We start from the raw sequence: 14568 nt of genomic DNA on the forward strand, positions 1-14568 counted from the left end.
GAGCATTAAAACTTACTTTAAAAAGTGCAAATGTTCGCACGCAATATGTGGCTAACTCCACTGTGTCGAGCAGCGTCACTTGGATGAGGCCGTAGGTTTCCGTCCCTCGTGTCGGCCAGTATTGATCGCACTTTACCTGCAAATCAAATTGAGGTAGAAATGTTCCGTCATTCCTAATGACTCGTCCTGAATCAATGACATATGACAAAGACATTAGAGTAATATACCATTACTAGCTCTTATGATATTAACATTAATACTTATCATATCACACTCCTGGGAGGACTTCCTACAAAATTTGGGAGTGTGTAAAATTGGACTGTAGGTCATTCCAAAGGTACTTACTCCATAGAAGATTTGAAGGGTACTTCCTTTGACCACACTCTAGCTTTTCCAGGTTTTGCGGAAATTTTGAATGGCACTCACTGCATTAAAGACCTCACCCAAGGAGGAACAATCCAAGAATAAGCACTCACACCGAACATAACTAAGAGCTTCTTCCTTCAACCACACCCAACCTCATCCAGTTTTATGTAATCTGCTTACTAACAAACATATTGGAACAGCGCTAACTCGAGGAAGGATCTCCCTAAGGTTAAACCAGGCAGGAATCAGCTGTATGAAATCTGTTCACTGACAAACAAGTAAATCTAAACAACTCAATAAAGACCTCCCCCAAGGCGATGTCTTACCCTGGATCTTTCCTCCAGCTTGGTCATCATGACAATGATGGCGCTTCTCTGTTCCCAGATCATTCTCCAGAATTCCCCGAACGTCTCCGGCAGGGAACCCTGTGTGGCGATGTAGGCGTTTTGTTTCCTGTAGCCGTCAATGTAGTTGGCGTTGATGTAGTCGCTACCGGGGATTCCTAAGTATGACAATTATAATTAATTACAATAAGAACAATGCAGTAGTCCCTCACAATACTGTAGTTTGATTATTGCTCCCTCCATATATTGCGTTTTTTCCGAAATTTAAATTTAAAATTTAATTTCAACTTATTTCACATAAAATTATGATTTTAATTATTATTGCAACGACATCTGTTTACTGGCAACATCACAACTTCAATCAATTACAATTTTATTCTTATAAAATGATGACATTAAAGGAAAATTGTGCTGTTTTTGGAAATATGCCCATCATTCACAATCTTTAGACATGACCACAAACATGTCTCTCTTATCTGTACATTCTAAAGATATAAAAACAGCTAAAAAGAGACAGCTTGTTAACACACATAATGGGATACACCTATTTTCGCCTACAAAGACCTCTATTAAAACACCAAACACGTCCAACAGGTTTTTATATACATGCTGTCACTGCATTCATGATAACATGTAATACATACAATGCTTTGCCGTACTTCGGTCATTTTAAGCATCAGCGTAACTTCCTTCTTGGGCACATTGATTTCATATAGCAACATAAAAATGAACCTCCACCTCGAATTACATTAGCATGTTGACGTATTAGCACATTTACCCACTGATGACGCAGCACCAGGAGGGTTCACCAGGGGGTTCAGGGGCCACCAGGGGGTTCAGTATCTTGCCCAAGGATACTTCACGGCGGGATTGAGGATCGACCACTCTACCACCAGAGCCGCGCCACCCCCAATAATAAGGTCACATTATGTAAACGGCGTGTTGTTTTAAAGAACGCTTCATAGGCGGAATATTTGCATTCCATTGAATGCATTCTTGGCTGCACGGCGGTCGAGTGGTTAGCACGCAGACCTCACAGCTATATTTTATCCCATAACAGTACAACTACAACTGTTTTCTAGTAATATTATGACTGATGTATATAATAATATAATGACTTTGTTCTTGTAAAATTATGTTTTATTCTTCACATTACAATTACAAATTACATAAAATGAAAATTTTTGCCATACTGTTGCAACTCAATCAACTTTAGCTCATATTCACTTCAATCTACTACTACAACAAATTAAGGGGCATTAAAAAATAATAATAATAGTATATCTTCATTCACAAATACCTGTTTTAAAATGAAATCTAAAAATGTATATGACAATCATACCAATATCAATAATAATATAGTGAAGTTCAGGCATGAACGCAATTAACTACCATGTAGGAAAACAAACTTGCATAAAAAAATAAAAAAACGAGCCAAATGAGTTTTCCCTCGCTTTGCTTATTTTAAATGAAAGGCACAGCCGCCTTGTTTTTTTTTTTTTTTTATAATCCAGAGCAAAGAGACAGAGCTGACAGCTAGTCAATGCTTCAGGACTGGCAGTTTTGGGGCTCGGCGCACACATGGTGGACCGAGATAAGTCTCATCTGCATGGACGCCACGTCTCTGAGAATACCCTCCCCTCTCTGCAGGAGCAAACATCCCCCTCCTTCCTGGGCTTCCTTTTCCTGCCAGGTAACTTATTCAACAGATGAAAAAAAAAAAGTATTTAAAATGTGTGAACCCATTGAAAAACACACCCGCATTACACTGTGTACTTTAAGTCTGTCTTTTTGCTGATGGACAGGGGATAAAATACAATTAAGTCCAGTTAAAATTGAAAATAAAAGGCAATAAAAAGCAACATTATGTTTTATTTAATAGGGGTGAATGGAAGTTGTTTATTTTGGTGCATTTATGGTGTCTGCCAGTCAGGATTTGCATTAATTATTTCTCTTTCTCTGTCTGTTTATGAAGGAAGGAACATTGCAAGCGTCTCTTCCTTGTATGAAGCATAGAAACATATCTGAAAAGTATATAAACACAACATTTGTAGATTTTTGTAGTTTTTAATTTTCCTGATTCTATGTGTGATGGAAATGTTCCTTGTTGTGCAAGTCTATGCTTAGGAAATTCCACACAATGCATGTGTCTAGTTTGCTTGTGACAAATATTAATTTGCTCTTTCAATACCAAAGACATATTTTTAGAGTGCGTTTTTAGAATTCCAAATTCCCGATTCCCACGTATTTGTACGTCTTTTGCAACTCTGCACTAATGCATTTACATTTCAGAGCACTTTTAAGTCATAAAAATGGCCACAAGGTGGCAGAAGTGCATTTCATAAGCGCTCGGCAGCGATCATTCGATGGAAGGATCACACATGACAGGAAGGACAAAGTGAGAGCGTGGAGCAGTGTAGACTGCAGAAGGTTATGAAAATTATATATTGTTAATGGTATTATATTTGTAAATAAATGTATTTTACATTATTATTAATTCACAACAAGCTATTTTTCTTTACTTTCTAGTCAATTCAGTACGTTTTCCTGAAGCCTATTTATGTTGTACTGCTGATTACCAAAGAATGGAAAAAGGTAAAAAAAAAATTTTTTTCCATCCGTCCATTTTTTATGCCGCTTAAATTTGCCTAGTAATGCATGTGCTAAGGACAGTTCCCTTGTTACACAGAAATTTCCTCAAAGCATCTTTCTGAATTGTCTTTGAGATGACCATATAGACTATAGATGACCGTATGTGAAGCATGCCGTAAAGAATTTTCTTTGTTATACATGTGTTGAAGTAATGTTACTTCTTATACATAATGTTTATGAAATATCTTTGGTATATTTTTGGCAGATTATACATTTCCCTTGTTTTACGTAAGTGTCCTTACATTTCCCTTCTTACATGTGACGCATGTGTTTGGAATGCATATTATGAGGAAATGTCCTCACTTTGCATGCATCTGGGAAATGTCCCATATATTTCCTATATATGTGTCAAAGAAATATTCATGCTGATCACGTATTTAGCACATTTCCTTGTTTTGCATATGTTAAGGACATTTTCCTTGTTATGTATGTGATAGATGTGTTTAGGAAATGTCCTTATACTGCAGATGATGCATGGTGCAGCTGCCTTGCAGCCGAGCTTAATGTGCAACCCGTACGCATATTTTGCATCCTAAGTCCTCGTTCAATGTACTGCGCGGCGACTTCATATGAAATCTAAGCGTGAATCAAATATAATCACAGCTCGGCTGCGAGAGAAATAAGAACGTGCTCGCGTCTCTCGGGTTTGCGGGTGATTGTTCAATCGGGCTCGAGTGCCGAGCTCAGCAAGGCGGGGGGAAAATTGCCTATTTCAAAAAGCCATCTATTCCCCCCGCTAGGAGCCAAGGCATGAAAGCAAATGACATGTTGGCACCACAAGAAAAAGTACAGCGTGGTCATGCTGTTAAAAAGCAAGATGAAGGGGAGGGTGAGGGACGTACCGTCAATGGCGGAGAGCAGAACTCGAGAGTGGTCGTAGGCGATGACGTTGGCGTATCTGTTCTTTGGCTTGTTTACCTCCAGGTTAGAGTGCTCCCAGGTGAATTGTTGCCCGGGGTCGATGGACTAGGAATGGGGACGAGAAAAAAAAAATTTGTTATGAAAAGTAAAGTACATCTTGAAAAAAAGGGGCCAACTTATATACGGACCAATATGGCAATTTTGTTATTAGTGTTGGGTCTTGAAAAATAGGGGTTTGTCTTATATTGTCTTATAGTCAGTCTGATTTTGTCATAAAGAAATTATATATATAAAAAAAGGGCAGGCACCTTATATTTGGGTCAATTCATAGACATACGTTAACAGTATGCATTTCCTGGTTCTAACCTGTCAAAAAGTGCTGAAAAGGACAACTAGACATGCTCACAGTGTGCAGTGACTGCAGGAAACAAAAACCTAATTTAATCTATACGACTAGTCTGCAATTCCACTCTTGGGAACCGGAGCCTGTCGTCCTCCAGCAAGACTCTCATCGCACATAAATGAAGTATGAAATACAGCATCACTAAAAGGAAAACGGGGCATCTTTTACCACCTCAGGGAAAATACTCTATTGTGCTCTTTTAATGAGGACATAACTCACTGGACACAACATTAGGTACAGGTGAGCTCATCTTATTATTTCTCTTTTCTCCTTCCTTCTCATTAGTTTTACTTGTTTCAGTTTTTTTTGTGAAAGCCAATAATAAAATAAGACTAACTCGGAATAGCTCCTAATCAATTGGAGAGAAGTTGTTTGACGCCTTCTGTTGGTTTGCATGCAGAAATCGCTAGACACTGAATATAAGACGGCCATTATTTACATTTATATTGTAGCTAATTTTGGAGTTTTTTTGTCTTTGTTATGCACCAGCACAACGATAGTGTCTATTTACAGTGTTTTAAAAGACAGTGTCTGATTGAGTGCCTCCTACTGCTCACCTCGTACTCCTGGGAGAACTTGAGGTTGTCATTGGCTTTCAGGTGCTCCAGATGATCCGCCAGGTCCATGACAGGGATTGGGGGGTGGCTCACCATACCTGTCAGTCACATGGAAATGCAGGTCAGTCATCTGTGGATTCTATTTTTTTTTTTTTTTACCCTTTTTGGGACTTTTATTTATTTCTTTATTTGAAGTAGAAGCATAACCCAAGCACAAGCAGATAAGCAGGTGTTTTGACCTTGTTAGGCTAGTTGGTGTGTGCCATGCTTGTGTTATTAATTAAAACAACATGGAGGCCAAAGCCGGGTTAGCATGGAGGGAAGATGGTTAAGAAGAGGTTTCCACATTGGGAGTTATGGTTGATGTTTTCCATCTTACATTTTTTCCAAAAGGATTAAGGAATATACAGTAGGTAAGCTCTGTTGGGGAAAGAAGAAGGGAATGTAGGGTAGGGGTGTAACGATACATATAGTAACGATACATATATTTGTAATTGGACTTTTCGGTACAGTACAGAGGCATACTCAGTTTCCACACAGTAGGCATCAAAGAGATTGGTGTCAACCCGGCGCTAACTTTCGAGTGCTTCAAGCATTATATCCCATCCTCTTCCTGCTACAAGCACATAGCAGGAAGTATAGCCTAAATCATTGAAAGTACAGCTTGTCGTAACAATAGAATGAGGGCAAATTGTTGGTCGCTTATGACAACGAAGAATGCCAGTTATCTGATTTTGCCGGAATTGAAATACATATTGACTTTTTTGTTCAATATGTTCATTTATTGGTGGAATATGCTAAAAAGGTATGGCTGCCCATAGACAAAAGTTTACAAATGTTAACAAATACTTTGCAGCCCGGCCTTTGGCTACCAGGAATCACGGTGTCAGGAAGAATCCCCAGCTTGAAAACACTCATCCGTCTTTAAAATCTCTTATTTGGGAACACTTGGCAAGTGGATTAGGCGAAAAACTCAGTTGAGGTATGGAACAGGGTTCCAAGCATTTTTTGCTCTCTTCAGATCATATTTCTCTTTTATGCCATCACTGGTAAATGGGGAAAAAAGCAAAACACTCTTAAAATAAGTTTAGGTGGGCAGTCATGAGATTTGCTTAAGTTTTGCGGGATTGTACATTGGAATTTTATTATTTTTAAAAAGTCATGATCTAAAATGATCACACTTTAAAATTATAATTTCTTTAAATATACATTCTGTTAATATATTCTTAAGATTTTAATGAAATTGGGATCTTATTCTTTAAAAAATATTTTGGTTAAATTTAATTAAACATTGGAGGTTCCCATTTCTTGCTTCTGATTCGGTTATCATCACATTTATCCGTTTTATCATCACTAGTGAAATAAGTTTTCTGTATAAGTTGTTTTATATTTTGCATTTTCTTCCCTTATGAACTGAACCACGCCCTTCAAACCAAGCTGCTTACCAAACCGTGATTATAGCGTACCGTTACACCCCTAGTGTAGGATGCAAAGGGGAAGCTAATGTACTGTCATTGATGGCAAATGGATAATTGAGGCCAACTAACTTGACAAATGGAGGCTACTTGGGTGACCACACGCACGTGAACCTGCGGAGGAAATGCTTGTTAAGTACAACAGGCGTGTCATAGAGGCCTGATTTAAAAAAAAAAAAAAGGGGTGAAATATGATTAGCCATGTTTGAACCAAGTAATACTAAATATGAATCCATTTACACAGCATAAATGTATGAAATACTGTATTGACTGGCTATAAGACTAAGTTGGGAAGTTTGGGTTCTAGAGATTTACATGCAAAAAAAAGGACTAAATGACTTCTCACCAAGTGAGCCAGATATTTTCCTCCATTCACACACATACACACACACACACATAGTCATCTTATATTCTGGGGTATACTATAATTTTGTTAAAGGGGATCTATTATGCTTTTTACACTTTTCTGACCCATAAAGGTTGTGAGAATGTTGTATTCTTGTGTTAAACGATGCCAAAGTTCCACGTAATGGCCATCTCTGTGTGGAGTTTCAGTGTTGTCTTATATCCGGCTCTACTGTCATATATCCAGAAAAGGTGGTATTTTTTATTTTTGTCTTTGTGTTTTTACTTTGATTTTGTGTTCCAAAATATTTTTCCCACAACTCATCTTACAATCAGAGTCATCATATTTTCAGTCAACAGGGTACTGCCTTTTCGGGTCACCGCATATTCAGCGTCATCTTATATACTAGTCAATACAGTAATTGTGTCCATACGTTTTGGTGGCAAAATATGGCCACTGCGTAATGCTTGGTATAAACATGGCTGAAGAAAGAATGTGTTTGCTAAATGGTGTTAAATATTAGTAACATCATGCTGGACGCTAGGCAAGGCTAAGCAAACAGGACACAAACAGGCGTCTCTGTCGCTGCAAAAAGCTCCAGCTCCCAGTGAGCCGGAGGTGACATTGGTTGAAAACAGGCGTTCTCGTTGAGGAGATGCTAACGTGCTATTATTGCAATAAGGAACTTAGCACATCGAGAGAGCGCTCGGCAGCTTAATTTCTGGCCACAAGTGGGCATTAGCTAATGGAAGGCAGGGGGCCTCATTTTCCCATCATCTGTCACTGAAAAGGGTGTTTCTATCGTGGCATCCTACTTAAAATCCATTTCCACCAGCGAGACGACAATGAAAGCGCCACTTTTCGTCTTGTCACTCAAGCGCCCTTAAAGATGAAAACGTCCAATGAATGAGGGCTACCAGAATACCAGAAAGGCTGAAAAAAAATCAGATGGCTTGAGATGGTTCCCTGAGAGCTTTCATCAATATGCACCCAAAATAAACCCGAAGAGATAATTCATCATCCTTTCAGTTGACCTAGAAGATGGGGTGTTAACGGCTGTGCCCCAAAACATGTCCAGCAATCATCACAGTTTCAAAATTTGCCATAAATTAGTTTCAAAGTGAAAATTCCGTAGATTGATGCCTCTTTGAGTACCTCGCCAGCCCAGGTGTGGATGACAGCTGCCACCAAGCTGTCAAGACCTCTCCAGGAGGGAGGACGCTGTGCCTGCACCTGTCCTCTGTCTCCTTCCAGTCTTTACGTTAGAAAAGAAACTCACCAAATGTCTCATATATTCATAAATATCGTCAAAAAGTCAGCAATTCAAATACAAACAATACGTTTATTAAGTCCAAGTTCCTCAACATGCTACTCTATATGACGGAGTGCTCTGCTGATTTTAAGGACCCATGGCAACAAAGCTCGTCAAAGATCCTCAAATGACATCTGCTGTTTTTTGACAACCTACTAGTCCAATAATATGGCAGAGCTATGCTGTTTTTAGAACCAACCACTAGTGAAAGATGCTCTATTTGACAGAACCGTCCCGCTGGTGTGCTCTATAAATACCTTATATTCGTTAAGTTCTGAACTGGTACGAAGTGCAGGCTGGTTTGATGTTATTTACGGGTGGCTGGACACCACTTGAGCATCCTTGGTGTATTTTAACTTCATAATCGCAGGCTTTGCTAGTACTCACCGGGTGTTTGGAAGTTGAGGCGGCGTAGCTCTACTGGGTCGGTGGGGTGATGCAAGGGCATCTCCTTGCTGTTGGGCAAGCTGCTTTTCCTTGCTTCGGATTCTGCCCTTTTTCTGCAGCAAATGAAGAGTAAATAATTTGCATTTCAGTGTTATCCTTTTGGCTATGAAGGACTGTGATTTTTTTATACAGTATGAATGTTTCATAACACTTGCAATGGCTGTTATTGTAACTTTTTGAGGCTCTCTTACCTGTCTGGTTTGCTGCTCCGTTGGTGAGCAAGGAGAGAAATATTGACACACGTTACAGTCCTTTAACCTTATTATTATCCTTTAATCTAATTGCTCTCTTTTCCTGCAACTACCACTGCCTCAATGATGGAGTATTTGCATGCATTTAGATGAGAGTCGTAAAAGGCAAAGAAAAAAAAAATGGGTCTGGAGGCTTGCCCGCACCCCTGCAGCATCTCTAAGGCATCACAGCCATGCAGTGACATGCAGCAGATAGTGAGACGCTTCACTCCTACACTTGACTGATGTGCCGTGACAGCAACTCATCTGTCTATCGCTCAGGGGAGGGGGAGAAAAAAAGTATTATAGCACGGATGCTCACCTCTTGTACAGCAGGATGGCGATGACGATGCAAATGATGAAGACCACGGCTAGGACAGGACCAACCACCCAGATAAGACCCTCCTCTTCGTCGATAATCGGCTGGGGGTCGTTGTCAGCCGAAACCACGGGGTCGGAGTACGGGCTGGTGGCGTACATGACCTGAGCCAGGGGGAGACAATAATTTTAAATAAAATATTTACTGCAAAAAATCCTCTTTTAGACAGCGGCGCTCTGCTTCTCTGTTTCTAAGGATCTACTGCAATAACGCTAGTCAAAGGTCCTCTATGTGACATGATCAGCAAGGCTATTCCTGTGCACATTTTCCAAACATGACCAATCATAATTATCTCCAGTCTTCTTGATTGAGCTATTTCATATCCCAGCAGAAGATTAAAAAATGTCCTATGGGGAAGAAAATTCTCTCTTAAGTGGTAAAATTGTGGATTTTCTCTCAAAGCGAGCGTCATTATCATCTTACCTGCATTCAAGGTGAGCATATAAGACCCTCAAGCTCATCCTGATGTTTAATCATGCCGCTCTTTCATTCACGCACACACACACACACACACACGCACACACACACACACACACTGTAGCGGTGCAGATAAGGCGGACATAATTAAAGAGACGGCCCGTTATGGCGATAGTCTTGTAATCAGCTATGGTCTTACGGGGCTTCTCGGCCTCAAGGCGGCAAAAGGTCGTCTTCTTGAAGTTTTCCAACTGCTCCACAAAAATAATAGGCGCAAATTAACACAGCGGGGCCCCTTTTTGGTATAACGTGAAGATCTGGATAGGATCGGAAGACAAGGGGCATGCTGCATTTGTTGGTGATACGACTGCTGCGTTTCAGTTGGTTTACTTCGATGTACACACTTGAATAGAATATTTCCGTCAGTACACTTCAATAAGTATACTGTGTCCACTGTGTACTTAGAACCTGAGTCTGTAAATTTCGACAGTGTTGTGCTATCTCAAATCCACCATCGTTACTCACTTCCTGGAAATGATCGTTGATGATGATTCTTCTTCTTTTCTCCATTTTAATGGTGAATTGCAAACACTCACTTTGAATGGTAATGTTAATGGTTACATTTATTTTTAACATGCATACGGGGTTAATATTAGTGTACATCCCATATTTACAGTGGAACAATTCAATATGTATTCATTACATCTAAAGACAGCACAGTTCCTCTCTTCACCCACGTGTCCACAGCATGTGGACGGTTGTGGCCTTGGGTGTCACAGGGCACATATAGACAAACAACCATTCACACTCACATTCATACCTATGGACAATTTGGATTCACCAATTAACCTAGCATGTTTTTGGAATGTGGGAGGAAACCGGAGTACCTGGAGAAAACGCACGCATGCACGGGAAGAACATCGTAGTTACATAAATATAAAACTATAAAATTGTGGCTATACATGTCAGCAACAACAAAACAATCAAATATTAAAAATATAAAACAAACAATCCAGACTTACATTTTCAGATATATCCAGGGCGGCGAGTACAAAAAAGACGTACTCCTGTCCACTTTGTAGTCGCTTGTTCTCAAAGTCTCCGTAGAACTTGCCGTCGCCCAGTGTGAACTCTTTGGGCAGGTCAGGGAAGTAGGCAGCGATGTACGCTTTGGGCTCGACCTGCCTGCGGAGACGAAGGCCTCGGCTGGTGCGGTTTATCTCCTGCAGCAGCTACACAATGTGGGAGGGAGATGATAAGATGGTGAACACGCCGCAGCAAACACATGAAAGTCATAACAAACCATATCTGACTGTCAAGATTTGGCTTTTTTTGGTATGTTTTTTTTCGCTGATAGTGGAAGGGAGGCAGAAAATTACGAGATCGGATTTATCTCTCGTATTTGGAAAAGACGGAAAAACTTGGGAGTTATCCTTCAGCTTCAAAAGTGACTAAATCAATTAAAAATGTAATTATGTAGCTCCATTATTTGCACTTCAAGAGGCCTTATTTAGCTTGGAATGTAAATGAATATTTTTTTTTAATGGTTTCAAATTACTTGTGTAAATACATATTTAATTATATATATAATAGAAATATGCACATTTCATTGAAAAAGACAAATATTATATATAAAACTGCAATGACACAAGAATGGACAAACAGACAAAATAATGTAGGTATATTTTGAAATAAGTGCATGCATAACATAAGCATGATGCGTTTAAATGTTGATCTGTTTTCCAGAAATTGAAACAAAAACTAAAAATGCTAAATGTTGGTACCTGCACTTGCACTTGGTACCTGAGCCTTGACTACACAGATTTGTTCTTGCCAGTCAATTTGAGGGCTAGTATTGAAAAAAAAACAAAACAATAATGATACTAAGAATATTTATTGTCATACAGTGCTATTTACCCTGACTACGATTTCACCCACAGTCCCCTGGTCCAAGTGCTGACCTCGTTAGCCACTCATCAATCAGCCACTTAAAAAAATGAACCCCAACATTACATATACTAACTGCCACAGTGTTTACATGCACGGATGGAGACTGCGACGTGGAATTCTCCCCAGTGACAGGTCTGACTTTTTTGTTAGCAACGGTTTTGTGATGCAAATGTATTACTCTTGAACATATATTGTTTTGACAAGCCACACTTTACTTAAGTCACCGTAGCAACTAACCGGAGCTATGTTCCTCCTCATTCGAACTCCACTCATGGAGCGAAGTGGGGGGTAAGTCACCTTTGATGTACTATACTGTTGATGGGGATGTCATACAACTTCATATCACAAAGTGTGAACTATCCCTTTAAGGAAAGGGCAAGCAGTATAGAGAAACCGGATGGATGGATCTTAAGGAGGTTCGAAGTAGAATGTCAGAATGGGAGTGTGACATGAAAAAGTTTCCTCATCAACTGATCAAAAGTTTAAGCCAATAACTAAAAAATATCCCCTGCAACCCAACTAAAGTAGAAATAATATTTTCCAAAAAAAAAAGACTCAGCAATGAGTAGCTGAGCCAGTCCTGTTAATCACCTCGAAAATTGGTTTGGGCATGCTTGATGCCAGTGTTTCCACGAGGCGAGTGGGAATGTTGCTCCAGGTGGTGGAGATGGCTTACCGGAAGGAATCCACTGTCTGGAACTGATGTCCATTTTTTGTACACTTCACTTGTCATCCGTCCCTAACTGTTCCCCAATTGGATTTAGATCAGGGGAACATGCACGATGGTCCAAAAGAGTGACGTTATTCCTCTGGAAGAAGGCGAGTATTGTGAACTGCTATGTTGTCCTACTCAGTCATTGGCACACAGACAACGGGCTTTCAGTCATGACGCCCCTGCACAACCTGAAGCTTCATTGTTCCACTGAAGGAAAAAGCATCCCAGATCACGATGGCACCCTATCCACTGTGCCATGTGGAAAATATCTCAGGTGGGAGCTCCTTGTCAAGCCAATATCGTGGGAATCCACCAGGACCATCAAGATTTTTTTTTTAATCAGTGTTACCCTTGCTTACAGTATGCAGCTCAACAATTGAAGCCACATTTTTCCAACATTTTGGCAAAAGATGAACAGCCCATTTCACTTTAATTGCTTCCTCAATTTCTTGAGTAACACCCATTCTTCTCTTTGCATTTTCAAGCTGTACTAGAAGCTCTACTTAGAACCTCCTTAGCACCCAGCAGCGGCGATAATCTATCCACCTACCGGGTGTGTTAATAATACTACAAGACATGCGGCATATTGTGCATGAGCCAATCCAACATTTTTGCATCCATTTTCAACACAGACCAAAAAATATGCAGCCTACACTAACTAGCGTGTACGCTAACCAAGAAATAGAGTCATTTTCTATGGGAGAAAGACAACACGATATAAATACATGCATTGTTATTTGTTATTGGCCAGAGGCATAAAAATAACAATACTAACATAACATACTAGTACAACAATAGTACAATAATGCATCATCCTCCATCTTCTATAAAGTCTGCAGCGTTGCGGATCATCATTATGCAAATCAAGCCCGCCTAGCTGTTGAGCATCTGAGTTCGCATCTGCGCTCTCGTGCTCACGCCATCATGTGTGCGTGTGTGCACAATGCTTCGGCCTGTCACTCACATCGGCCTGCGTGTGTGTGAGTGTGTGCTCTGTTTTGGCTGCAGGGCTGTTGGTGCTGCCCGATAATGTCTTCAATCATCCCCGCTGTCAAACAGGGCCAAATCTAGTTGCCCTTGGGAAAAGTTGTGAAAAGGTGAGTGCCAGTATTGACAAACAAATAAATTCTGACAGCGCCACAACTTTTTTTTTTTTCCGGGGTGGGGGGTGGGTGTGTGTGATCGGTCAAGGCTCCAGACACGGACCAGGGAGGCCTGTAGGCATGAGCTGTAAAAGCCAATGCCAGATGGAGGAGGCGGCTTTCTTGGTTTCATGATATATTCCCATTGTGCAAACATGAAAATGTTGGCCCTGCAAATGTGTTTTTCTTGATAGTGCCCATGGTTTTCAACCAGTCTTGTTGGAAGTTTACGAAACGTGTGCTTGTCAGTTACCAAAAGGTGTGTACCAAATGTGGTGGACAAACGGCAAAACACTATAAGTTGCAGCAAGTATTGAACGGAGCGCATTGAGCGCTGAGTGAAAAATGTCAAGTCATAATTTATAACAGCGCCATCATGGAGGTACAAATCTTGTAAGCCTATTGTGTGTAAATGTAAATTACATTAGTGGTAGCCCCTATTTTTTTCCCCAAAAAGCTTAGGAAGACATGATACATGTAATACAGATAAACAATTACTTATTAAGTCCTGGTTACTAGTAGCCAGCATACCACAGTATGTCCATTAATTAGGTGTGGGTTGTGATGGTCAACAATACGACCTAAAAAGCTGTTCACTCACTCGTTAGTCAAATGTCAATCATTTAGCATCTAACAAGTAGACCGACACATCCACCTTAGCCTCTGCATTATCCATGAACATTGTTACATCTCAGTGGACTGCTAAAAGGGGGATTCCATGCAAACTACTGACATTGAATGACATATGCACCACCCCATCGCAAAAGACCACCAACTCCTCAGACCAGAGCTGTCCTTCCTAGTCTTTTAGCATGAATTGATGAAGACTCATTCAAATTACAGACAAAACATCTTCGAAGACAACCTGAACAGTCCAACTGTGATCGATTCAATGCCCTGAGAATACAATGACCTGGATGGATAAGAATTCTCAGAGGTGGAGGTGACTCTGGAAAGATGTTTTGCTTGATG

At 40.2% G+C, this 14568-nt stretch overlaps 1 protein-coding gene across 39 annotated transcripts in view; it reads right to left on the reverse strand.

Annotated features, from left to right (window-relative positions):
• The window catches only part of LOC131124820 (receptor-type tyrosine-protein phosphatase delta-like), a 330087-nt gene that overhangs the window by 9626 nt on the left and 305893 nt on the right, over positions 1-14568 (reverse strand). For 20 of the 39 annotated variants that reach the window (XM_058065610.1, XM_058065633.1, XM_058065623.1 and 17 more), the window contains 9 exons: positions 10812-11021; positions 9316-9476; positions 8955-8966; positions 8704-8816; positions 6731-6772; positions 5184-5281; positions 4205-4328; positions 693-868; positions 17-136 (listed from right to left, as the gene is read on the reverse strand). In XM_058065610.1, the coding sequence (XP_057921593.1) occupies positions 17-136; positions 693-868; positions 4205-4328; positions 5184-5281; positions 6731-6772; positions 8704-8816; positions 8955-8966; positions 9316-9476; positions 10812-11021 (1056 nt within the window). The remainder of the gene's footprint in view (positions 1-16; positions 137-692; positions 869-4204; positions 4329-5183; positions 5282-6730; positions 6773-8703; positions 8817-8954; positions 8967-9315; positions 9477-10811; positions 11022-14568) is intronic. The other 19 variants (XM_058065648.1, XM_058065649.1, XM_058065644.1 and 16 more) reach the window with 3 other exon arrangements.

This window comes from Doryrhamphus excisus, chromosome 3, assembly GCF_030265055.1.
Source record: "Doryrhamphus excisus isolate RoL2022-K1 chromosome 3, RoL_Dexc_1.0, whole genome shotgun sequence".
Lineage (NCBI taxonomy): Eukaryota > Metazoa > Chordata > Actinopteri > Syngnathiformes > Syngnathidae > Doryrhamphus > Doryrhamphus excisus.